General features: G+C 44.0%; 1 protein-coding gene across 6 annotated transcripts in view; it reads left to right on the plus strand.

Annotated features, from left to right (window-relative positions):
• The window catches only part of FARP1 (FERM, ARH/RhoGEF and pleckstrin domain protein 1), a 287,796-nt gene that overhangs the window by 42,771 nt on the left and 218,962 nt on the right, over nucleotides 1–26,063 (plus strand). For all 6 annotated transcript variants that reach the window (XM_070579102.1, XM_070579106.1, XM_070579101.1 and 3 more), the window contains one exon: nucleotides 14,065–14,258. In XM_070579102.1, coding sequence (XP_070435203.1) covers nucleotides 14,088–14,258 — 171 coding nt within the window. In that variant the 5' untranslated portion in view covers nucleotides 14,065–14,087. The remainder of the gene's footprint in view (nucleotides 1–14,064; nucleotides 14,259–26,063) is intronic.

The following is a 26,063-nucleotide window of genomic DNA, read 5'->3' on the forward strand; positions in this document are numbered from 1 at the left end:
ACAACTTTAGAGATTATCTTGTCCAGGATGGCCCATGGCATGGTAGTGAAGACCCACACCTCTGGCACCAGCCTGCCTGCATTCTGGTCACCTTACCAGCTGAGTGAACATGGGCAAGTTGACAGTCTCTTTTGCCTTGGTTTCCTCATCTGTAAAAGGGGGTCAGTGATAGTATCCACCTAATGGTGGTTGTGAGGATTAAAGCAGTTAGTGTTGGGGCCGGCCCGGTGGCGGAGTGGTTAAATTCTCGTGCTCGGCTTCAGCGGCCAAGGGTTTCGCTGGTTCGAATCCTGGGCGCGGACATGCCACTGCTCATCAAGCCATGCCGAGGTGGTGTCCCACATGCCACAACTAGAAGGACCCACAACTAAAAATACACAATTATGTACTGGGGGGCTTTGGGGAGAAAAAGGAAAAAAAAATCTTTAAATCAGGTAGTGTTATAAAGCTGTATAGCCAGGCCTTCTCTGTCCTAGAAAGTGCGACATAAGTGTTGGTTAAATTAAAATTATAATAACTTATATTTTTTCCACCTTCTATGAATGAGAAGCCTAAAATCGAGGACAGATTAAGTTAATTTTACAGTACACTCAAAAATGTCAAAAATTAGGATTAGAACCAGGTGGACAGTCCGACAGCGTCTAAAGCCTTTTTCTTCCCTTTCAGCGATCCACACAAAAATATGATGTTCATCATCCTCATTTTTTTTTAATGGACAACGTTGTTTAATTAAATGCCTTATTTATTAACCAGGCTGACATTTAAACTTCTCATTTTTTCACAAGGAGGTTCACTTTTTTTTATTATGTACTTTTTTCCTTGACATTTCACTGTTTTAATGAATAATTAATTCTAGGGCAAGTGTTCTGGGATGCAATACCCTTTACATTTTTGCTGTATTTTATTGTGCCGTTTGGTGTGTGATAGTATAATTTATTTCTTGACTAATATTGAAACTGTGAGAGAATCTAACAGTCTCTTCTTTATTGGGTTAATAGAAATTGCTTTCCTTTTCCCACCTGGAGGGAAAGCCCTGTGATTTATGATTCATTGGATTTGGTAAGCTTTAGGAAATGCTTTTTTTTCCTTAAAGTTGTAAGAATTAATGCTGTTACTTCAGAACAGACGTCAGTAGGACGTTACACAGGATGTAGGACGTGTTTAAATTTTGGCATTTATTTCTTAACTATCATTTCCAGAGTGTTTGAAACGTCAAGAGAGAGTGATAGAGTGTATGTGAACTTTTTACTAAAAACTTCCTTATTTAATAATGAGACTGTTGGGATATCCTGACTTTATTTGGAAACAAACTTAACAATGCTTTGTAATTTATTAAAGAAAATACCTAGTGCCTTTTTTTTTTTTTTTTTTTTACATTCCAGAAACGTTTTTAGTGATTTATTAAGTCCTGTCATTTTCTCATGAAGTAGAGCAGGAGAGTTATTCATGTGACATCTGAAATAAGCTACATGACCTGTCAAGATGCAGGCTCGACTGGGCTGGAAGTGGGCAGCGGGGTGTCTGCTCCTGAGCCCCAGGGCTCGCCTCTCATCTCTAACCTCAGGTTGGGCCGGCTACCTTTGGAGGTAACGTCTACACTCTCCTGTTTCTGTAACCAAAAAGCGTCTCAGAGTAGCCTCAAACTGGAGGCACACACCATGTGCTTCACTAGGTGAATGGATAAACGAACTGTGGTATGTCCGACAGTGGAATATTATTCAGCAAGAAAAAGAAATGAGCTATCAAGCCATGAAAAAAACATGGAGGACTCTTAAATGCATGTGGCTTAGTGAAAGAAGCCTGTGTAAAAAGGCTACATACTGTATGATTCCAACCATATGACGTTCTGGAGAAGGCAAAACTCCAGAGACAGTAAAAAGATCAGTGGTTGTCAGAGAACAGGATGGGGAATGGGCAGGGGTGAGCAGACGGAGAACGGGAGATTTTTAGCAGTGAAATTGTTCTGTGTGCTATTGTAATGGTCGATACATGACATTATGCATTTTTCAAAACCCACAGAACTGTACAACACAAAGAGCAAACCCTAATGTAAACTACCGACTTGAGTTAATAATAATGTAGCAATCCTGGTCCATCACTTGTAACAAATGCACCACATTAAGGCAAGATGTTAATAATTGGGAAGCTCTGTGTGAGGAGAGAGAAGGTATTTAGGAACTCTCTGTATTTCCTGGAAACACGAAACTGCTCTAAAAAATACAGTCTATTAAAAAAAAGATTCGTATTGACTAATGTATTTGCTGTCTGCGTTACTAATTGTCAGTCTGGCTTCTGCCTCCATTTCTCAACTGACACTTTTTCTCTTCATACCAGTGACTGTCGATCATACCAGGTCTACTGAATAAACTTTTCTTAATCCTCGTTGTCCTGTTGCCCCAATAGCATTCAGCATTGTGGTTCAGCCTCTGCTTCTTGATGCTTTTACCTCTTTGGCTTCCTGCTATGATTTTAGAATGGATTTTCAGGTTCAATCTTTTATAAATAAGAGATTCATCCGTCAGGGAGAAGGTTGTCATAGATGCTTTCCAAATTCCCTTCAACTCCGAGAATCTGTGACTCCTTCAACGATTCTGCTTCCTTCTCCTGCCCGTGAATGTTGGCATGCGCTCCAGACTTCCATCTTGGTTCTTTCTTTCTATGCCCCTTCCAGCCTCTCCTTCTGAGATATCACCCACGGTCACGGCGTCACCTCTGATTTGTGTGTGGGTGACTTAGACTCTTTCCTGAACCTTAGGCCCCTCTGCTCAGCTTACTAGAGTAGAACTTTGGAGAAAGCATTCGAGAGGGGCTCGCTAGGGGCTGATGAACGGTGAGTGCTGGGGAAATCGAGGCAGTGACCTTGGGAATATTGCCAACATCCTACCTCCATGCCCTGCAGTCACCTTCAGTCTGCCACAACTTGGACCTCTCAGCACTTCCTTGTTCTGTCTCTCACTTGCATCTAAAAGTTCTGGATTTGCCCATAATTCCATTGTCTTCTCCCACATCTAATTTGTCACCAATTTCTGAACGTTCTTAATGTCAAAGTATTCCTCAAATATGCCTCCTTTATCTCTGTTCGCACTGTCACCACTGTCCTTTCTTGCCTAGGGTATTCCAGAGCTTTCCTACCTGGTCTTGCCCTAGTCCAGTCAACACCTCAGTGTCAAATATTGTCTTAAAATTGCAGAGTTTCACCTTGTCTGCAAAGCCACAGTGGCTCTTTTGGCTCCCTCAGATGAGCCTCCTGTGCCTTGGCCTGTTATTTCAGGCAGACAGGAATGGCTCCCCCTTCCCTTCTCATTCTCTTTTCACTATTTTTCTCACCTCTGTTAGTCTGTATCCACCCTGGCACAGCTCCTGGCCCATGGTGGACGCTTCCTTATCGAATGCAAGAAGGGCTCCAACAAGAATGCGTGTTGTGTCCACAGCATTCCACCTGCCCTTAGGGCTATTAGAAACTGTTAGCTTTTTCCTAAGGACCAGGTGACGTCCCCCCTTCTTCAATAAGCATCATTCTCTGTTTCTGGAGCTTTTACAATTCACATCATACCTATTGCCAGCAGTAAACATGTTGCCTTCGACAATTATTTCTGAGTACCTGTTTTCTCTTGCTTGATAGATTATACATCCCATAAAGACAGACCATATGGTGCCATGTTACTGCTCTGTGTCCCAGATAGTGCTAAGTATAGTTGTTGAAATGTAATAGGTCCTTATAAATGCCTGTTAATGGTGATGATCTCCATTATTGTGACACTTGAATGATAGTATGCTTGAAACAGTATGTTATCTTGAAAGACGTTGAGTAAGCAAATCCAATGATATACTGCACCCACATTATGGGCAAGACAAGGGTTAGGTGCTTTCCATAAATATTTAGAGAGTCTGACCCATGTCAGTTGGAGACAAAGAGAGGGAAGACTTTCTTCAGTGAGTGGACGAGAATGATTTGTATTAAGGAAAGTGAGCTTGGCCGCAGCCTCTGTTGGCCCTGGCGTTACGGGGGAATTGTGGGGGTGGCCAGCTGGTTTCCTGTCTTCAGGAGGGCCACCTTTTTCCTTACATTTTATTTACTTACAGGTAGAGTGGAGGGGGAGCTAAAGTTGCATTTTGTGCTCTCAGAATCATCAAGAAATTGACATCCTTAAAATGTGAATAATTGGAGATTTCTTTCTGGTTTCCTGATTTTTTTCTGCTAGGGTAAAAGAGCCTTTTCTTCCCAATACCTTTTACTTCCGCTCCATTCTACACATTTTTCTCTTTGCCTGTTTATTGGAGGAAATACGCTCCAAATCCGTGACAATGCAGACGAAAGGAGTGTGTTGTCTGAAATTGTTTTCATTTTTAACGATTTTTAAAAATTGTTTTTAGAACAAAGTTGAAATGTAAATTAAAATTTGATTGGAAAAGGAGTGCTGCTTTTTCATGCTATTGAAAAATTAGGCACCCACTATGTCTGGTCCATGTGTGAAATGTGGTAGAGACACGCGTTCCTGGGGAAGTTATGTAACCACCTGAGTGCTCAGTTGTGTCAGGGGGATTTACTCGTTCTGCTGATGCTCACTGGGACCCTCAGAAGCGTTTCTCAGGCCGGAGCCTGCATCAGAACCTCCTGGAAGGCTCGTTGACCCCAGATGCTGGGGCCACACCCAGCCTTTCTCTTTAGCCGGCCTGTGCTGTGATGGAGAGTTAGGGCTCCTAACAAGCTCCCAGGTTTCTAGTAGATGCTGCTGATTTGCAACCGCATTTTAAGAACCCCTGCAGTAGAAGGTTGGCTTTCTCTCCATGTTCTAGGCAAGGAACATGACGTCTAGAATGATCCGTGACTGCCCGAAGTTTTCACAGTCCCTGAGTGTGAGCCTAGGGCACTGTCTTGCACTAAGACGGGAGGAGCATGTCATACTCCCAGGTAGTGTAGACAGACCCCTGCCTGCTCCTCTGGGCTTGTAATCTAGTTGGCAGTACAGGGAGAGAGGAGCAAGGCGTGGAAAGCAAATGAAATATAAGCTAAATACAAGCTGAACCTCAGAGGGGGATAAAGGAAGATATTTTTTCCCTGGAAGAGTAGATGAGGGAAGGCTTCCTGGAGGCAGTGACGTTGGAGCTGGGTAAAGAAGGTGGTTTTTTAGGAGGAAGAAACAAAACAGCAAAAGCACAGCACCAGGAAAGTACAGGCAGGCTGGACAGCAGAGTCCAGCTGGATTAGAAAACAGTTGATCTCCAAGGAGAGAAATTGGGGCAGATTGTTGAAATGCCTGCCTGGGAATTTTCACATTTAGCTTGGTTTTGATTACACCAAGTTTTTTGAGTTAGAGAAGGGATGTGGCTAAAACTGGACTTTTGAAAGAACCTATGAAATGAGAGAATTTCTCTTCTGCTCTGAGTTTTCCTTGAAGTACTTTTCAGAGATGTGTTGGGGGTATTTAAGATAGCCTATTGAATGTAACTTTTTTTTTTTTTACTAGGGTTAGAGAGTGAAGAAGTAGTCTTTCTTTAGTTTCCACATTTAGTTCTTTTTTCCCGACTTAGCTGGTGAGATGGGGCACCCCACTTGTAAACAGTTCATATCTTGGTTTCCTTTTTCCAAATGATCAGACAGCCCGAACGTCTCCCCCTGTTTGAACTGTCTGGCTGATGTAAAACAGCGGATCTGTAGCTGTTTCTTTTGCTCACAGACTTTTTTTGAAATAAGCAAATCTATCCGCACAGATAGCTGATTTTGAACTCCTCAAAACCCCTTATCTAAGTCCCTGTGAAAAGCCAAACCTGTCTGGTTGTGTTCTGGAGGTGCTGCCAGGCCACCAGCCTTTCTGGGGTATCTCCCCCTCCCCGTCGCCTGGCCTGTGGCTCCCTGGGGACAGGAACACAAGGTGTCTTTGTCACCCGACAGTTTCCAGCTCCTCAGGGCAGAGCCAGGATGAAAGGAGCTGGTGGGGTGACACACCCCTCGCCCTTTGCTCTCCTGGGTGTCTCACATGGTTGATTTTTGTCCCCACAAAATGGCAAATATTTGCTCCTTCGCTTTCAAGATGGGGCTCTTAGAACACAGCCTGCGGCTTCCTGCAAATCTAGTAGCTTCTATTTAAAACTAGAAGGAAGAACTCTTGCAAAAGTGCCTCTTCGTCAGTCTGTTTTGATAACTGTCGCCCTTCTTTACCGTGATTTCATCTCATTAGATTGCATGCTCTAAATGGGGCCAGGGTTGTCAGAAGGATTATGTCCTTTTAGTAGATGGAATTTTAAAAGTTGTCTAATTATTTCTGAATAGGTAATATGTGTCTATGGTACAAAATTTAAAAGGTCCAAAAATCTACAGTGAGAAGCAGGTCTCGGTCCCTCTCACTCCTGTCCTGTCCTTAACCAGGCTGGTTGCCTCAGTGGAGCCAGCGCCCCTATCAATTACTTCTCTGTCCTTCCAGAGAGGTTCAGTGTGTTCAAAAGAATATTTGTGTGTGTATGCATTTATTGAGATATCATTTGCATATCATAACTTTGACCTGTCATAAGTGTACAATTCAAAGGCTTTTAGTAAATTTGCTGTGTCTGTGACCATCACCACAATCTAGTTTCAGAACATTTCCTTCCCCCCAAAGAGATCTCCACCCCTCTGGCCCTTTGCTGTCAGTCCCAGCTCCTCTCTCCAGCCCCAGGCAACCACTTTTGGTCTCTATAGATTTGCCTTTTCTGGATATTGTACATAAATAGGATCATTTGCTACGTAGTCTTTTGCATCTGGCTTCTTTCACTTAGCAAAACGTTTTTGAGGTCCATCCCTGTTGTGTCATGTGTCAGCATTTCATTTCTTTTTGTTGATGAATAATAATTGCTTGTATGAATATACCGCATTTTGTTTATCCATTCATCAGTTGATGAGCATCTGGGTTACTTCCACATGCTGGCTCTTTTGTAGCTGTGAACATCTGCATCCATGCAGGTCTTTGGGTGGACATATGTTGTCATCTGCCTTGGGGAGGTACCTAGGGGTGGAGTCCCTGAGTCGCTGGGGGAACCTGGTTGCTGAGTTTATGCTAAATATATGATTCAGTTTCTAGGAAACTACCAAAATGTTCTGCAAGGTGTCTGCATCATTTTTTGTTCCCACCAGCCACCAGCAACGTATGAGAATTCGAGGGGCTGGCCCCGTGGCCGACTGGTTAAGTTCATGCGCTCCACTGCAGCGGCCCAGGGTTTCACTGGTTCGGATCCTGGGCACCAAGATGGCACCAATCATCAGGCCGCACTGAGGCAGCGTTGCACGTGCCACAACTAGAAGGACACACAACTAAAATGTGCAACTATGCACTGGGGGGATTTGAGGAGAAAAAGCATAAAGAAAACAAAAAAGAGAGCGAATTCCAATTTTTTCTCATTCTCTGTCCATTAACATGAGTGTGAAATATTATCTCATTGTGGCTGTAATTTGCGTCTCCTAATGACTGATGAGGTTGAACGTCTTTTCATGTGCTTCTTAACCATTTGTGTATCTTTGGAGATTTAAATTCTCTTTTATCAGTTTTAAAACACATTCTAGCAGTTAACTTACAGTACCTCTCACCATCTCTACTCCTTCCCCTACCAAGTTTTTAGTTATATTATTTCAGCATTCTAGGAGTTATAATATTCTGCAGCTATTACAATTATTTTAGTCTTCCTCTTACAGTATAAATGGATTTGAAGTTTCCCAGTAATTGTTTTTCATTGTTTTGCCACTTACTTTCACCTTTGGTTTTGCTGAAGTTTGTCCCTTTAGTAATTTCTCCCAGAAGGTCTTGGGTAACATTTTTCCGAGTTCTTGACTATTTAAAATGTTTGGCTATTATATTTGAATGAGAGTTTGGCTGAGTTTAAAGTTTTGATTCCTCTTTTTTTTCTTTGAGGACATTTTGGACATTTAAGCATTGAATGTTGCTGTGGATGAGTCTGAACTTTTGTCTCCTCGTATTTTTTTTGAACTTTTTGCCTTGGTGCCCAAATAATTCCTTCGTAATTTTTGAAGGTCAGTGATGACACAGGAAACGTCTTGGTGTTCATCTTTTTATGTTAATTATTTCTGGGGTATGATATGTTCATTCATTATGGAGAACTAACGTTTATTTCTGGAGTGTTTGCCTGAATTTTACCTTAAAAATTATTTTTTGTTCCATTCTTTAATTTTTTTTAGGACACCAATTGTGGGTATGTTGCATCTCCTCTGTTTGTCTTCCATGTCTATCATTTTTCTTTCTGGCTTAAGTCTTTTGCTTGCTTTTCTCAATCTTTCCCCTTAACCCTCATTTTCACCAGTGCCTGTTTCTCTTTAGCTACTTCCATTTTGGTGTTTGTTTTAGGATGTTTGGGCAACTGTAACAAAGTACCATAAACAACAGAAATTTATTTCTCACAATTCTGGAGGCTGGGAAGTCTGAGGTCAAGGGCCGATGGGTTCGTGTCTGGTGATGGCCGCTTCCTGGTTTATGGATGACTGTTTTCTCACTGTGTCCTCACGTGGTGGAAGGGACGAGAGCTCTCTGGGGTCTCTTTTTTAAGGGCACTAATGCCATCACCTCCCAAAGTCCCCACCTCTTAATAACATCACACTGGGGATTACCTTTCAACATATGAATTTGGGGGGGACACAAATATTCAGTCCATAGCAATGATGTTTCTATTCATTTTTCTGGGTTTTTTCCCCCTTCAGTCTGCCCTCATATTTTATTTCCTTCTTGTATTTTCCCGTAGCATCCCTGAACTCTTGTAAATCCTCTTATGTTGTTTATAGAATCAGTTATTTCTTTGTTTTGTTAACTTATGACAATATGTTGGGAAAATTTTGATCTATGGCGTGTAACTTTTCTTTGGAGGGTGTTTTTCATCTGTTGTTCATTTTCGTTTTCTCTGTCTTCTTGCAGCATCTTTGTGAAGGTCCTTTTTTTTTTGTTGTAAGGTGAGTTCTTTATGAACTAGCAGTTTGCAGGAGCCTCACATGACCCGGGAGACAGGGCTATGTCCCATGCTAATAGGAATTCTTGTGACCTGAGGTGGCGTGTGTGTGCATAATCCTTTCAACCTTTGTTTTCCTCGTGCTTGCTGAGACTGGAGTGTCCCCAGTGTGACCCTGTCTTGTTCACCTTGCTTCAGCAATACACTGCTTCCTACAAATCTGGCCTGTCTGTGTGGTTTCTCAGTCAGCTCCGCCTCTAGTGCTTCTTGAGATTTCCCACCACAGTGCATCCAGGGAAGCTTCTCGTGCTAACCTGTGCATCTGTCCCCTTGTTCCCAGAAGGTTACTGCTGCGTTTGTTGCTAAGGACATTCTCCTTAGGGAAGCGTGGTTCTGCAGGCATGGACAGCATCATCCAGCCTTTTCTGTCTCCTCTGTCTGAGCTTCACTGCAGTTTGGCAACTCTTTCTCACGTGTTGTGGTTTGGAGTTGCAGATGGCTGCTAGTTTCTTCAGGGATGGAGTTTGCATTTTTGTGTGTGTACTCCTTATTGCTTTTCGGTAAATTCCAAGAGGAAATCTTTAAGCCAGGTTACTATGACAAGACAACTCTAGTATTTTATCTTTTCTCTGCCAGTTAAAAATTTTATCACTTTTTTTTGCTATAGTTGTTCTTTCCTTTTAACTAACTTTTCAAAGCAATCTAAAGGGTAAAGTATTTTCACGAACAGCTTTTTACTTTTAGAGCTGGAATGATCATGTTAGTAATAATGTATCACAAGGAAAGAAATATTAATTTGCTTTACTTTGACTATTTCTTAAGGAAATCAGAAGTCAGAGGAAGTTATGGAGGTAGAGTCAGCATGGACTAACATTTATAAACAGGAGACTTTTGGGTTTGTTAGACTTGTCACCTGGAAGGCTGGGTTTCGCTACTGGACTTGCCAATTTTGCTATCAAATATCAGTCGTGGCTCCCATTATGACTTGCCACCATTCCTCAGATATTCCCTGGACATTCTTGGGATGCTCAGCTCAAAACTCTTAGCTGAATTTCTATTTGAATTAAATAATACTTTCCATGTACAGCAACAGTAGGCATGCAGGTATGAAAACAAAGTGTGACCACTTTGTTGAAACATCCATAACCAGAAGTAGAAATAGTACAGGCGTGAGGTCATATGAAGACTAAAGAAAAAGAAAGTTAAAGTACCAAATATCTGTTAATCATTAACTCAACTGAATTTCTAAATGCCAAGGTGCTAAAAATGATAATATCTATTCACCTGGGAATCTCAGGCCAGAGGGAGAGAAAGGGTCCAGTTTAGAGAATGAGGGGCCTTGCTCTTTGTTTCAGTAGGACAAGCAGAAAATGTATTTGTGGGGAGGGGCCCTGACACCTTTGAGGTGGGGTGACACGGGGAAGTTGGCCCCTTCCTCCTTGCCATCAGCTCCCTGGATGGGCATCAGAGTCATAGGCAGACCCACGTCTCCGTGACTCAGAGCAGCAGGATGCAGAGTGGCCAGGCCCAGCATCAGTGAGCAGGGCAGGGCCTGTCCCTTCCGACACAGCACAGGGCAGAGGAGGCGGGCTTAGAGGCGGGCAGCAGAGGCTGCGTTGAGAGGCAGGGAAGGATCAACACCAAAGTAGGATAAGTGCAAAAAGGAGGCTGGGAATGGGGAAGGCAAAGTGAACTGATGTCATGGTTTTCTCTGGAGGTTGCGTTTATTTTTAACCATGAGACAGTGAATACAAAACACATAGGAAAGCAGTTTTGCCTGGTTTGTGAAGATTATTTTAAACACTACTGATTTCGTCATTAATTAGATGTATACCACCCACATTTGATTCATTGAACAAATATAGATGATCTGTTTTCCACTTTCCTGTACGGTACTGTGCTAGGCATTTAGATGAACAAGACTGGTAGATGAATTAAGGAAAGCATAGATCACACAATCAAGCAGATTAGAATTAGGTTTTTAAAAAAAGCTTATTTAGGACAGAAATTAGAAAGGTACCTATATAACAGACCTGTGAAATCATAGATGGGCATTCGAAAAAGAAGGAGCCATTCTCAGAAAGGCTGGTCCTTAACTAGCATTGTCTTGTCACAGAACCCCAATCCTGAAGTATTGCATAGCAACAAATCATAATCATAATCTCTAACAGGCTTTGGTGGAAAGTTGGTGGGGAAGTGAGTGTGGGAGAGAGAAGCAGTAAATGGTGTTTCCTAGGAGGTGACCAGACATTTTCCTGCATGGTCAAAGCACACATCATTTTTTCAGTCCTTGGTGGTTTGAGTCAATGACCCACGTTGTTGAGGTGACTTCATAGTTTCTGATCTGCTGACCTTAGGGCCAGCTCTCGATGTCACAGTGAGAATGTTAGAGGTTTCACTGAGAGGAAGGGATGGGTTTCCATATGGAATTTAGTGGGAAACTTTGGGGAATCAACTCTTTAGGAGAAGGATGAGCATGAGTTGGGCATGAAGAACCTACAAAATAAGATTTGCAAACTGGATGGTTTTCCTGAAGAAAAGAGCTGAAGGGTGACTTGTTATCCAATGTGTAAGACACAGCACTTAGCTCCTTTCTTCAAACTGTAGATGACCCCTTAGTGCCTGTTCCGTGGCTTTCCTTGTCACTAAGTGTCCCCTGGGTCATTCTTTTTATTCCTCTTTCCCATCTTCTCCATTAACCCTTGTATTAGTTTGCTAGACTTGGCACAACAAAGTACCATAGATGAGGGGCCTTAAACAACAGAAATGTATTTTCTCACAGTTCTGGAGGCTGGAGGTCCCAGTCAAGGTGTTGGCAGGTTGGTTTCTCCTGAGGCCTCTCTCTTTGACTTGCCGATGGCTGGCTGCCTTCTGGCTGTGTCCTCACGTGGTCTTCTCTCTGTGCTTGTGCATCCCTGGTGTCTCTGTGTCCAAATTTCTTCCTCTTATAAGGACAGCAGTCATATTGGATTATAACCCATTTTAAATGGCTTCATTTTAACTTTATCCCCTCTTTCAAGACCCTTTCTCCAAATACAGTCACATTCTGATCTACTGGGGGTTACGGCTTCAATGTAAGAATTTGGGAGGGGGACACAGTTCAGCCTGTAACAACCCTCATGACTTGGCATTTTTGTTCTTTTTGCTTTTTTGGTTCCACATCTCCCCCCTTCTTTCACTCTCCTCATGGCTTTCACTTGCACAGTGAGATGGACTCTGAACCCATAGCCCACATCCAGCTCCACCTCCCCGACAGCCTACTGACTGTTCTTTTATAACCCTACACGGTGTCCCTGATCAAACTCACACCTTCCCCTCCTACTTCCTCTCCTCTATCCTGATTTAAAACTTTCCAATCATTGTTACAGTTTTACCTCCTCTCAGTAGCTAACCATTTACAACATTGGGTTAATTTTTCCATAAACGGGGGTTTTTAGCATCGCCTTTTCATTTCCATCACCACTGTCCAAGTTATCCCCTCAAGCACAAATTGTTGCAATAGCTTAGTAACTGGAGCCCCCCAGCCCCTGCCATCCAGTCTCCCTTTTGCCAGTCCATTGTATATATCATCCTCAGACTCATTTTTCTTAAATTCTACTTTTGTTGTGTCATTATTCTTACCCCAGTGGCTCCCTGCTGCTACAGGGCAAAGACCACATTTCTCAGCTAGGCATTTGAGATCCTTTATAGTCTGATTCCAGCCATTTTCCAAATGCATCTTTAGCTCTTCAGCATTAATTCTCACTCATCTTCCTATATGCCATCTCTTTTCTGTCCCATGGCTTTGTTGGTGCTCTTCCATTTCCCCGGTATGCCCTCTCTGTGTATTTCTGTCTCCTTCCAAGTATTACCCAACCTTTGAGACTACATTGAGTTCAATTCCTACCTTCTCCATGGTGGAAGCCCTCCGACCCCCGCTTTTTCTTAAACCACATCACCTCACTGAAGTCTCATTCCTTTGTGCTCTTGTGACACTTAATAGACAGCCATGGTATAAATGTACTGGCTGATTGGTCCAGTCGTCAAGCAGCCATTATTGAATTCCACTCTCTGCCTGGCATCGTGCCTAGGTAGTGCTGAGATCCAAAGAATATTCAAGGTCTGGTTCCTGCTTTGGGGTGATCATGAGGTCATGGGGGAAATAATCAGGCAGATTCAGATGGGATTCATCCCCGTGCTGAGGCTTGACGGGATCATGAACACAGAGAGGGCAGCAGCACTGAGCTCTGCCCAGGTATCGGGGATGTGACATTTGAACTGAGTTTTAAAGCACTGGTAGAAGTTTCCAGATGGAGGAGTACAGAGCTTTTGGCCAGAGAGAGACACACATGTCAAGACCTGGAGCAAGACAGAGGCAGTAGGAGGAGAGTGAGAAGTGGGAAGTCTCATGGGAGAAGAGTGCACTGTTTGTAGAGGAGAGAGGATTGTGTTTTGTTTTTAGAAAAATAACTTTCTCGATGCTGTGATATGTAGAATTGTTTCTTGGGAAAGGGTGAACAGTTAGAGGGGAGTGGCAGGAAAGAAATGAATTCGGAGGTAATTGTAATAGAAACAAGCAGAAGAAATCAAGAGAAAAGACCCTCCTTATGTCGCCTGTGTTTTGTCTGAGTGTATGTTTAGTTTCCTCAACCAGATTACAAACTCGGGAGGCACAATGTGTGTTTTCTTTCTTTATCTTTATAATACCCACATTCCTTAGTGTGTTGGTGTGTCCATCAGAGCTAATTAATGGATGCTAATGATATGGCTGAGGCACTGTTTATGTTCTTCCCAGTAGACTCAAAATGTGTAAGAAGTAGTGGCTGGCTCGTCGTAGACACTGAATAATATGTTGAACACATCCGAATCTATAGCATATATAATTAAGAGTTGACTGTAAAAGTAGAAAAGAATAAAATATGTAAAAATGTGCAAAGGAATAAAATATGCACAAATATTTGCATGGCTTGAGTGGTTAAAGGTGGCGCTGTTAGCGAATGAACTGGAGCCTCACCACGTGTGATTCCCATGCAGGCGATGGACCGCCTCCCCTGGTGTGGTCTGGGAAATTCCCACGATACAGAGTAGAAGACAAGTGTTACTTTGATGGTTTAAATGCATCTCCTCTTCTGATGTATTTTTCTTTCTCATTGCTTCCTGTAGATATTATATAATCTGCTTTCATCATGGGAGAAATAGAGCAGAGGCCAACTCCAGGATCGCGACTGGGGGCCCCGGAGAATTCGGGGATCAGTACCTTGGAACATGGACAGAAGCCACCCCCAACACCTTCAGGAAAACTCATGTCCATCAAAATCCAGATGCTGGATGACACCCAGGAGGCGTTTGAAGTTCCAGTAAGTTGGGGGTATATGTGTGAACTCAAGTGTGTGAGCAGCCTTGGGCATGGGGAGATTCGTCTCATTCCTGTGTTGCAGTGGCATGAGGTGGCAGGAAGAGGTGTGGTACTCTACCCCTCCCTCCCACCCTCACCACGCTTCTCTGAGCCGATCTGGTTCTGAGCTGTCCGATTTTTATATTTATGCATGAACTGCCTGTGTAGTGATATCAGCAGTCATATCACTTGAATTTTACTGTGACTTTCCATATACAGATATGTGTATGTATGTACATGCACATGTATGTATTGTATATGTATATTTGAATTGGAGGGAACTATGGTCTTGTGGATGGATCTCAGTTTCGTTGGCTTATCACAGGCACTTCCTCTCACATTGATGTGTGCATGCGTGTGTGAGCACCACTGCTCTAGATTACCGGCGAGAAGAATCCTGAGAAAACCATCGAAGAGTCGTCTGGGTGTTCTCATGTCAGGAGAGAAGTTGATGACTGTGTCTATGGGTGAAGAATGGGGGTACAGAAAACCCTGATCAGTCCCACAGTGTGGCAGCCCTCGAGTTGAAGAGGCCCACCCTCCCGGGGGCGAGGGGACGAAAAAGGGGTGTCTGGGAGCCGGGCAGAGAAGAAGGAACCAGCAGCCATGGGCTCTTCCATTACTTGGAGCCCCTCACCCGCATGCTTCTGCTGTTTTCCTCGGAGCCGCTGCCTCACTGACCACTGCCTTCCCTCATCCTTCTCGCCAGCCAACCTCCTCCTCACACACAACTGCTAGAGGTGAGGGTCTGCCACCAGTTCTGTGCAGTTGGAGGGTTTCTTGTTCCCAAGGCAGGGAGGGTCCTGGGGGCATGTGTCCAGCTCTCTAGAACTCACTGCCCTTTCCTCAAGAGTCCTTATCCCTTACATTGATTAGGGTCCGTGGAAGTCTTAGGACCCCCTGGATTCAGTTTTCTGTGTTCTGTCTTGGCTACTAAACATCACATCGAACGTTGTTTGTCTGGGAAGGAAATAGCTCTTGAGTTCCAAACAACCAACTTATAAACAAACTTTGGGAAACAACGTGTTTTTTAAAGTGGAGACAATCTGTCTGTTATTCCTGTTGGCTAGAGTGACTAAATTTTAATAGTCGGCATTAACGTCCGCAACCCATCATTTAATCATTTATGTGGTATGATTCACTAAATTATGTTCATTTCAAAGAATATTGTTCAGAGAGTGTGAATTACCATTAAATGTCTCAGGGAAAGATAAACCTCAGAAATAGCTATGTTGAAAACCGCCAATTTATTGGACATTGCAAACAATCTTTGTATCTTTCTAATTTTCTCGTTGTGGAATGCATATCTTTCAAGGACTTGGGAACTTCTTTGTGCTCTGCTGGACAAAGCCATCGCTAATCTTCTGAAATTGTAAAAATAAATTGAGGTGCGCACCTGCCAGCCGTTAGAGTGAGGCCTCCTGGATCAAGTGCGCCCCCACCCCTCCCCCCAATTTTTCTCTTCATTGCCAGACTGGTTTGGTGAGGTGTTTAGTTCCGGTGTTTCCTGCTTGGTACTGTTAAGGACTTCTGAGCCCAAGTTTCTAGGAGCACATCCTATTAGTGGTGTTCCCCTATGTGGTTTGGACCCAGGAGCTGTTGAATGCTGCTGTGTGTGCCCGAACTCCAGGGCGTACTGTACTGTATTCAACTACGGTTCTTCCGTTTCCCTAGACCAAAGACTGTCAAGGCTCTGTTCCTAGCTACTCTTTCATTAGGAACTGTACAGAAACTCCCTGCCAAAAAACTAAGAATAGAAGTGTGTATTCATCTTTAAAAATTATTTTACTTGGTAACTTCTGATGGCTGTGCTGTACCTTTGTAATTCTTCTGTCTGGAAGGAACCTGTCTTATTCTTCCACCCACCCCTGACCCCCAACTCCTATGCACCCTTAAAGGCCCTATCAGTGTTACCCAGACACTAACCCCTTGCGGCAGTGGCTGGAGCTTTTTCTTCCTTCCTTCAGACATCTTTGCTCATACACCTATGAGGATGGAGCCAGACCGCCTGTGTTCAATTCCCAGCTCCTCTTACTGACTCACTGATCCCTTGAACAAGACACTCAACCCTCTCTGTATCTCAGCTTTCTCCCCTGTAACACGAGGCTGGTAGTAAACCCTACCTCATTTTATGAGAATGAGAAAGAGATGATACAAAGTGTTTGGAATGGCCCTTGGCACATGCTGAGAGCTGCGAACAAGTAGGATTAGTGGTGTTCATGTAGTGGATTTGCCACTTTGCTGCTGGCTTTGCGGGGCAGGGACCTGGCCTTATGGTCTCAGCCCCAGCACCTAGCACGGTGCCTGGCATGGAGTAGTTGCTCATTAAATGCTTGCTGTCTGAACATTAGCGTGAGCTGATTTGACAAGTAGAATTAATATCATTGTTAGTTTTTCACATGCCTCATCCATTCATATTTTATTTTTATTTTTCTAAGTTTGGTCAGAATGTCCCTTCTCAGCCAGTGGGCAACAGATGTTTTCCATAACTGCCTGTAGAAAGGCAGAAATCAGCATTTTTATCGACTAAGCTGATTCTAAATTGCTACCTTGTGCTCTTGAAGAACAGAAACAGCCAGGCCTTCGCGCAGCTGGAAGGCATCAGGCTGGCCCTGGTGAGTCAGTCTGTGCTCAGGGTTGGAGCGAGGTGACACAGGACTGCAGGACACCCAGCTCCCCACAACTGCTTTTCAAACCTTGCTCCAGAATGCTTTGCTGTGAATTCCTCCAGGCTGAGTGTATGACCTTGGAAGTGTCCCCTTGCCCACAGTGATCCGCCCTTTGCCTGGATGTCCCAAGAGAATGCATTCCTGTTGCTCACTCAACATTTGCCACACAGATGAGCAGGGCGTTTGGCCAGAAGTCATTACAGTTTCCTTTTGGGAACATTCTTCTCTGATCCATGTCTGTCTGTCCTTGGGGATTGAATTTCCTGGGCCTTTTCTTATTGCTTTTGTTTTAGAGAATGGATGCAGGCAAAGTCGTCATTTTAAATGCAAATTCCCTAAACGTTTCCTGGCACAGATAACCAATCCATACTCTCCATGGTTGTCTCCATCGTTATTTATAGCCTGAAAAAAATTATTAAGGAATTTACCCTTTGGAAAGGCCCCAGCACTGAGCGTCAGACTTTTCTACTCTGTAGCTGGTTCCACCCCCACTCTTACTCTTGAACTGGGACAGTTTTTTTAGGTATTTCCTCTGCAGAGTTGAAAGTTCAAAAACAATATTTATAGTAAGTTCGTACACGGCATTTTTATCATCTTTATGTGGAAAATGCTGTGCAAATAAGCTGCACCCTGTGGCTTATGACAGGTGCAGCCTTCTCTTCCAACCAGAGGTTATGAAACAAAATGGCTCCTGCAGATCTGCCAGGGTTAGTGACTGTCTCCCATCGCCAGGACCACCTCCCTGAAGGCCCTTGAGAAGGTTTTATGTGTCCTGTCCTCATGACCCTGCTGGTAAACAAGCGGTTTTCCTACTGACATTTGTAGGATGAAGCAGATGGTTTCTTCCCCAAGTGTTTATTCAGTTTATGTGTTTTCATTACCAAGGTCACCCTAGGAGGAGCTGAGAAGAGCAGAGGAAATAAAATGGAGTCATCTTTGCTTCTTTTGAGCAGCCTTGGTGAAAACGCTTGGGAAAGATGCTCACAGGTGACAGGAAGACACACCTAGTCTCTGTCGAAGAGTTAGGAGTGGCCTGCGACCTGCAGGTAGACCGCAGAGCGAGTCTTTAGGAAGCAGCACCAAGCACTCGTTGTGGCAGAAAGAACTCAATGTCAACCGTAGGCACCCCAGAAAATGCTCGTTGTGCCCTTCTTGTATTTATGTCTTGTCATAGCTTTACTCAGAAGCTTTTATAGCTGCCAACTGCCTGAGGACAAAGTATGGATTTCTTAGTTTGGGGAGGCTGGGAGGAGAGCCGTGAGCCCTCACTGAGGGTCTATACAACTGAGCTGCTCAGCTCCTTCCACCCTTATTCTTCACACCTGTCCTAGGTGTTTTATCTTCTGCACTAGCATCTCATGCCAGGAAATTCTCTTCTTTGTTTACATGCTTGTTTTGGCCTCCTGCAGGTAGAATGTGAGTTCTGTGGGGGCAGGGCCTCCTTTGTTCTTGTTTGTCGTAGGACCCTACACCTGAACCGTGCCTTGACCTGGTGGATGCCCAGTACCTGTAACCGACTGCCCGAGCCCCTGTTCGGTCATTGAACTCACACCTTATGAGAAGTGGTTGGTGCTGTCTTCTCGTTAAGATGAAGGAACCAAAGGGAAGAGATTGTAGTCACTTCCTCACGTTTGCACAGCGTTAAGATAGGATGGGGATTGGAACCCAGCCCACACAACCCCAACTTTGTCCTCCTTCTCTGCCCTGAGCTGCCGCCTCTTATGAGATCCCTGGGCTTCCACTGTCTTGCCCCATTGGGTCTTTTCAGACTCGCTTCCTGCGGCTTCTGCTATGGAAGGTCACACATTCTCACCTCTGTGCTGGCCACTCTTGTTCTTTCCGAATTCTCAACACCGCCCAACCTCCACTTCCAGCAAATTTACTGATCCCACCAACATCCAGGCCTCCCCCGTGGCTCTTGCTGGGGGCCTGTCTCCCTTCTTACAGTACTTGCTGTCTGTACCTCTGATTAGACTAGGAATCCAGGACTCTGATCTCGCCTCACTCCCTAATGAGGTCCTTTATATCCCTGCTGAGACTCAGTTTACTTATCTACAAAAGGAGGGTTTTGGTCTAGATGATAGTAAAGTCTTTGTTTCTCCTTTTCCATTTTTGGAAGTCGGAACCCTGTGTTGACATCATTGTTGATGCACTGTTTAATTTTTCATGATTGTATTTACTTCCCCAGACAGATGGTAAACTCTTTGAGAAAAAGGATTTTTAATCTTAAAAAAAAAAAAATCCCAAAGCCCCCAAAGGCTGATCAGGCATAGTAGATACCGTGTACCCATTAAGTGCTGAAAACAAATCTGCCAAAGGTGAATACGCACGCTGTGATTTATATATGATGTGCTACTTATGGAGCGTCAGGAAGGGTCAGGGTTTAGTTGTGTGTTTGGGGGGGTAACTCACGTAAACTTCACAGAACTACATTGGACCGAACTATATGCCACTTGGCAGCGAGAGAGAGAAGACTGAAAGAAATCAAATGCTTTCTTTTTTTTTTTTTAAGATTGGCACCTGAGCTAACATCTGTTGCCAGTCTTTTTTTTTCTTTTTTTCTTCTTCTCCCCAAAGCCCCCCAGTACATAGTTGTATATTGTAGTTGTAGGACCTTCTGGTTGTGCTATGTGGGACGCCGCCCCAGCATGGCCTGATGAGCGGTGCCATGTCTGAGCCCAGGAGCAGAACCGGCGAAACCCTGGACTGCCAAAGCAGAGCGGGCAAACTGAACTGCTCGACCACGGGGCCAGCCCCCTCAAATATTTTCTAGACAACACTTTCTTAGGAAATAAGTTTTTTGAAAACAGAGAACCTCTGAAATTTTTAAGAAAAATAATTTTGCATATTATAATCAAAGAGTCCATAAAGGTTTTTTACTGGGAGCAAAATTGTGCTGAGACCTAATTAGGAGTTTCATATGATTAGTCCTTAAATGAGTAAACATTTATTTCATTTTCTTACATTCTGAAATGAAACGGTTGTTTAATTTCTTTAATTTTCCCTGAAACCTGGGCTTGACCATTGAGAGCTCGTTCTTCCAAGTGCTTTGTGGTTCCGCGTAAGGTCCTAAGTAGCTGTAGAATTCTGAAGCCATCTGCATGAGCTTGAGCTCGGAAAAAAGGATGAAGCAGAAGTCTCTTTTTAAAAAGCTCCGGGTTTCCTTTTGGGGACCCAACTTGTGTGAGGAAAGCTGAGGCTGACGGCCTCGAGCTGGGCTTGTTGCTCGCTCATAGCAGCTGTGTCCTTAGGAATTCACCTTCCTTTTCTGTCTTCGGCTTTTTTATTTTGAATGAATTTTGTTTTCCCTTTCTTATGTCTACTTCAGCCATCTCAGGGAATGTGCGCTTTTTTGGTAAGCCGCTGAAAGTCTTTTTTTCTTTTTTTTTGTCCCCAGAGAGGTGGACTATACATTTCACTAAAGGTCTCGGGAGAAAATCTTTCTCTCTTTCTTAGAAGCATTCTGCTTCTCACTCCCCTGGAATCATGAGTCCCTGGGTGAGGTTATAGTGACAGGCAGGCGTATGGGTCCCAGGGTTAGTTTATTTTCTTCTTTTGTTTGAAATGCACATAAGAGGAGGAGGTGGTGGTGGTGATGGTGAGACGGACATAAAATTTAACTGCCGTTTAAAACCAGAGGGGAGACGTGTATGCCCAGAGCTGCATTAACTGCCTCTTAAGCAGCTACAGTCTGAACCAGAATGAGGGGAAGGAATTTCACAAGTTCACTCAGCTTTTTAAAAATAAGTCAATGTGTCTTTCTCCTTATCAGCATTGCTTTTGGCTCCTTTTACTAGCACAGTTTCTGAAATAGTATTTATGTCCACTCTGCTTTGCATAGTCCTTTCTCTGTTTTATTTAACTTGAATGATAAATGGTGCTGTCAGGGTCTGGCCCCAGGAGGTTAAATTTAAAGGCTATTTTAATAGATTAAATTTTTTTTCGTGAGTCATTTCAGCTAAATGCTTCAGCCAGCGTTCCTTTCTAGCTCCTTAGAAGCAAAGAGTCGAATTTAAATGTTGGTCCGAAATGGTTGTGAGCGCCCCTTTCAACTTTAGTGTCTACGCTGTGATCAAAGTGAGTTCTGTAGCTCTGACGTGATTGCCGGCATTCCCTAACAGCTGTTTGCTATTTTCTCCCTGAAAAAAAGAATCTCTCAGTAGAACTTAATAAATAAAAAGAACAAACTGTAATGAAGAATGTCTGTGTCTGACACTAACATGGGCCAATATTCTGAGAAAATGTAGGGAGTTTGAGAAGCTGCTTTTTTCCCTTCTTTTAAATCAAGATAATAAATTTTCTTAATTATGAGAAACAGTGGTTAAAGGGGAAAATCAGGACGCTGGAGCTTGGCTTCATCGCTTCCTAGCCGTGTAGCTTGGGACGAGTTGATAACCATTCTCAAATTATCTCATCTCTAAATGTGGAGAATGCCTACTGTGTCGAGGGAGGTGAGGCTCAAATGACGTCCCACCTGTAAAAACACCATGCAGAGTCCTGGACACGTATTTGGTTCTTGTAAAAGTTATCCCTTTTTCTTCTTTTTCTTCTAAGCTTTCATTTCTTTTTTCTTTTTTCTTTTTTCTTTTTTTTTTTGCTGAGGAAGACTTGCTCTAAGCTAACATCTGTGTCAATCTTCCTCTATTTTGTACGTGGGTTGCTGCCACAGTATGGCTGCCAGTGAGGCGTAGGTCCATGCCCATGAATTGAACCCAGGCTGCCGAAGTGGAGTGTGCCAAACTCAACCCCTGGGCCACAGGGCTGGCCCTCATTATTGTTCTTTAACAGGATTGAGATTCTGCTTTCATTGTGGAGCTGTTGGGTAGGTGAAGTGGAAAAAAGCCTGTGAAAGCACTTTAAAATGAAAAATAGCATACTTACGTCAGGTGGAGTAAGTCCTCTCCTTTTCCCCGCCTTCTGTGTAGCCTCACATTAGACTTGAGCTTGCTTTGGAGGCTGAGTTGTTACCTAAGATACAGCTGGACCCCAGGTGGCTCTCACAGGCCGATTAGAATGAAGTGCCACTTGGGTGGTTGTGAGGAAACCTCAGTGACAAGCACATTGACTTCCCTTTTTTGACGTATCTGTGGCTTCTCTGAGCTTTGCTTCAGTCACCTTTAAAATTGAAGGGGTGTTCTTTTAGCTTAAAAACTTTACATGCATTTTTGCTTTGAATTCTTTGTCTTCTCTATTTACTTAGCCCAAAGTTTCTCCATTTTCCGAGAGCTAAGATTTTCCTAGGACAACGTCCGTCCTCCCAGCACAGAGTGGATGGAGAGTATCAAGGCAGATGGAAGGTTTTGAGACCCCGTAGGGCAGGTCTTCACAGCACAGGCTTCCTGGACCCATTTCAAGGGAGCGCTTAGCTGGCTAAACACTCTTTGTGTTTGAAGCTTAAGATGGAACATATTGACATACAATTGCAGTGATTTTTAAATTATCTGCTGTTTTTTCTGATTCACTGGTTTGTTGTTTTCCATCACTTTGAACATTTTAGTTGGCCATAATGGTTTTAACTCCTAAGAAAGATATGGAATGATTTAATCAATTTGGGATCTTCTGTAGATAAAATGATCATGTAAAAGAGCCATTCTAAAAGTCTTTAGTACTTTATAACTGAGCAAGAGCTTTATAGGTGTCTCCTTCCTGATTGATATAAATAGGAAGCTGCACTAGGTACCCACAATGGAATTCTGTGTCTCTGGTGTTATTTTATGGAATGAGATCTTGGAAACACAATATGAGTTCCGTAAATGTTTATGGGGCGTGAGGCAAGGTGCTGCTGGTGATAAGAAAGCGAATAAAAATGATGACTCCCCTTTAAAAAAAACTCCTTGCTGTGTGCCAGACATCACGCTAAGTCTGTACATAGATTATCTTATTCGTGGCTGATCAGTGCAGCGCCGAGGTAGGCGTGAACGACCCCGGTGAGGCTGAGAGAGTGTAAGGGGCTTGGTCTAGGTCATAGAGCTGGGGAGAAGGAGCGGGGACCCCAGCCCAGCACTTCCCTATCTTTAAGCCCTGCTTTTGCCTCATCGTTAGATGGTCCCAGGCCATCAGGAGCCCCTAGAGAGGATAACCCAGCATGTCAGTCCTGCTGGTCCTTGGGACAGACGTGGTGATAGGTGCTCTGAAGTGCGTAGGATGGATGGAACAGTGCTGAGCCTGCAGGAGGCGTTCCCAGTGACCGGAGGCCTCACAATATCATATAGGCATGGTGGAGATGAGAAGCGCCCGAGACAGAATGCTGGGGAGCTGACAGATGCCAGAGAAATGGGGGAAGTAGAATTGATGGGACTTGGCAGCACATGGGAGGGGAGCTCCCAGAGAGTGGGAGAGCATCGATGGTCCTTAGGTGGACAGCCTGCTGGCTCCATGCTGTCACAGAGGACTCGGAAATCAACTAGCACAGGCCCATCTATGACAGCTGTTTTACTAGAAATGTCTTCTTTTAGGTGTCATGAAAGGAACGTTGCTCAGGTTGCTAATGAAAGGCATTCCCTTGTTTCTAGTCACAAAGGAGAATCTGTGGCTTATAAATGAACTTCCAAGATTCACGGTGATGATGTCAGTCATACAAACCTCAAGGGAGGTTGAGTGCTTGGTTTCCATGTATATTAGGAAAATTATGTTCACTCTTTCTGTTGCAGTTTCCTTGTCACCCAGAAGCTATTCTGTTCAGCTTGCCACACTTAGGTCAAGACCAGGTTGGGAAAGCATTTGAATCCAGCATCTTCAGTGGACTCCATTCAAAATCACTGGAAAGGAGTGGGGTGATTGCTTTCATTGGCTTCTCATTGAATTTTGATGTGATTTGCTCATGAGGTGAACTATAAAGTGCATTTAGCTGTTGTGTAATCTTCCCATGATCATTTGTCAGAATGTGTTTCTGTCAGCAAACAGAACTCAAGTGCTCAGTTCCTTTAATCTAGACATAGGACTGAATGTCTAATGGGTTGAAAAGCAAGACCAAAGAGCATTTGTTGAGTTATTAGGATATCATGACAATACCTTTTTCATGGTTAAAAGATATTGGTTTCCTTGGGCTGCCACCACAAAGTACCACAAGATTTGGAGGCTAGAAGTCCAAAATCCAAGATGTCGGCAGGATTGGCTCCCTCTGAGGGGGGATGTGTTCCAGGCCTCTCCTGGCTTCTGGTGGTTTGCCGGCTATCTGTGGTGCTCCTTGACTTGTAGACGCAGCACCTCAGTGTCTGCCTCCATGTTACGTGACGCTGTCCCTGGGTGGGTGTCTATCTCTGAATTTCCGTTTTTCTATAGGAACGCAGTCGTGCTGGATTAGGGCCCATCCCAATGACCTTATTTTAACTTGATGACCTCTGTAAAGACCCTATTTCCAAATAAGGTGACATTCTGAGGTACTGGGAGTTAGAACTTCAAAATATGACTCTCGGAGGGGACCCAACTCAACCTGTAAAAAAATCATATTGAGTATTATAAAAATGTAGGGAAAGAGCACATATTTCATGCTGAGCCTCAAGAAGCCTTTCCCTTAACACACACCTTTTTAAAATAAAGGTGTCTCTTTAGTCTTCTCACTAAATATTTTGTAGAAATATTTTTTTGATATTTCTTTGAAAAAAATACTTAAAGCTCATTGTGCGTAAGACTCTATCTGATGTGTAATTGAAAGCGTTCCCCCGTTCCTGATTCTGAGTACGTGTCCCTTAACCGGGAGCAGCAGAAACAGGAAATAAAAGGCATGTGTGACTGAGTTTCTCAGGATACAGGGACACCAGAAATGGGGTAGATGTCCAATAATAAATATTTGGTAACATTTTGTGGAAGCCCGTGTCCCAGTATTTGTGATATTTTTCCAGCGCTGGCGTCGAGTTGGCTTTCTGAATCCTAGCTGATCTGCCCCTCCGTCTCTTCCCTTCCGTTGCACCTGCCGTTCAACCTTGCAGCGACCTCCTCTTGCGCCGTCCTCTTCGCTAGGCACTGGGCCCTCATTGCTTCGCTTTCCATGTTCTCTCTTCCCAATCTCAGTGGTTTATTATTTAGGATACCCACCCTTGGCCAGCACCTCACAGCCTCCCTTGCCATGCCACGCTTCTGGCGGCGGCCACAACCCCTTTCCTCTCTGCCACTGCATCAGGCACGTAAGGGCTGTTGCAGAAAATGACACTACAGCGGAGGTTGTTGCCACTGTAAATTTACAAACTCAGATCTGCCCTGGTTCTCGGAGCCTCCCACACCTATGACAGAGTGCCCTTGGTCCCTGCTCTCCCGTGTCCCAAGGTGGCTGTTACAGACCTCCCCAGTCTCCTTAGGTCAGCTCTGTTACTCCTGCGGCCCCACCGGTCAGGTTCATGGCAGGAGACAAACAACACCCTTAAAAGGTTTTCCCTGAAAATAATTTACTGATGGGACAGTTCATAGACATGTGGACAGGAAGGTTCAGGAAACCAGTACTGGGTGATGAAACAACAGTGGGACGCGGTTGTCACCCTTAGTCTTGAAGGAGCAAGAAGAGGGACTGGTTCCCAAACTGGTCATGCTGTGGCTGTGTAGGAGGGGCCAACCGGCAGGAGCCAGGGCCACAGCAAGGCCAGGAGGGGACCAGAGGAGGGGTGAGTGATGAGTGGCCCACCTCCCACCCCTCTCTTCCTGACCACCCGTCTCCTATCACTGCCTCCCATTGCTGAACCTGACCAGCAGCCACGAACAAGGGAGCCAGCGGGGCCAGCGAGCGAAGAGCCAGGATACCCTCTCTCTTAGGAGATGACCAAGACTCCTACCTTACAGAGAAAATTAAGACCACCAGACACAGGCTTCCTCAAGTTCATGCCTGTAAAACTTATGCTTGTCTCTCTTCCTCTGCCTTCACTTCCATCCCGGCTGTCTCAGGTGAAGCTCCTCTTTACACCCTCTGACCCCTCCATCCTTCATCCCATCTCCCATATGACATTGCTTCAATAGCAGGCACCAACGAAAATGCCTTTTATTCACATATAAATCCTGTGATTCATGAACATGCTTTTATTTAATATGTAGACGATTTTATCAGTAGAATCCAAATGATGAACAACAACAAAAAAACAGACAGGGTCATGTAGTAGTTATAGCATATACTG

Source organism: Equus przewalskii, chromosome 16, assembly GCF_037783145.1.
Source record: "Equus przewalskii isolate Varuska chromosome 16, EquPr2, whole genome shotgun sequence".
NCBI lineage: Eukaryota > Metazoa > Chordata > Mammalia > Perissodactyla > Equidae > Equus > Equus przewalskii.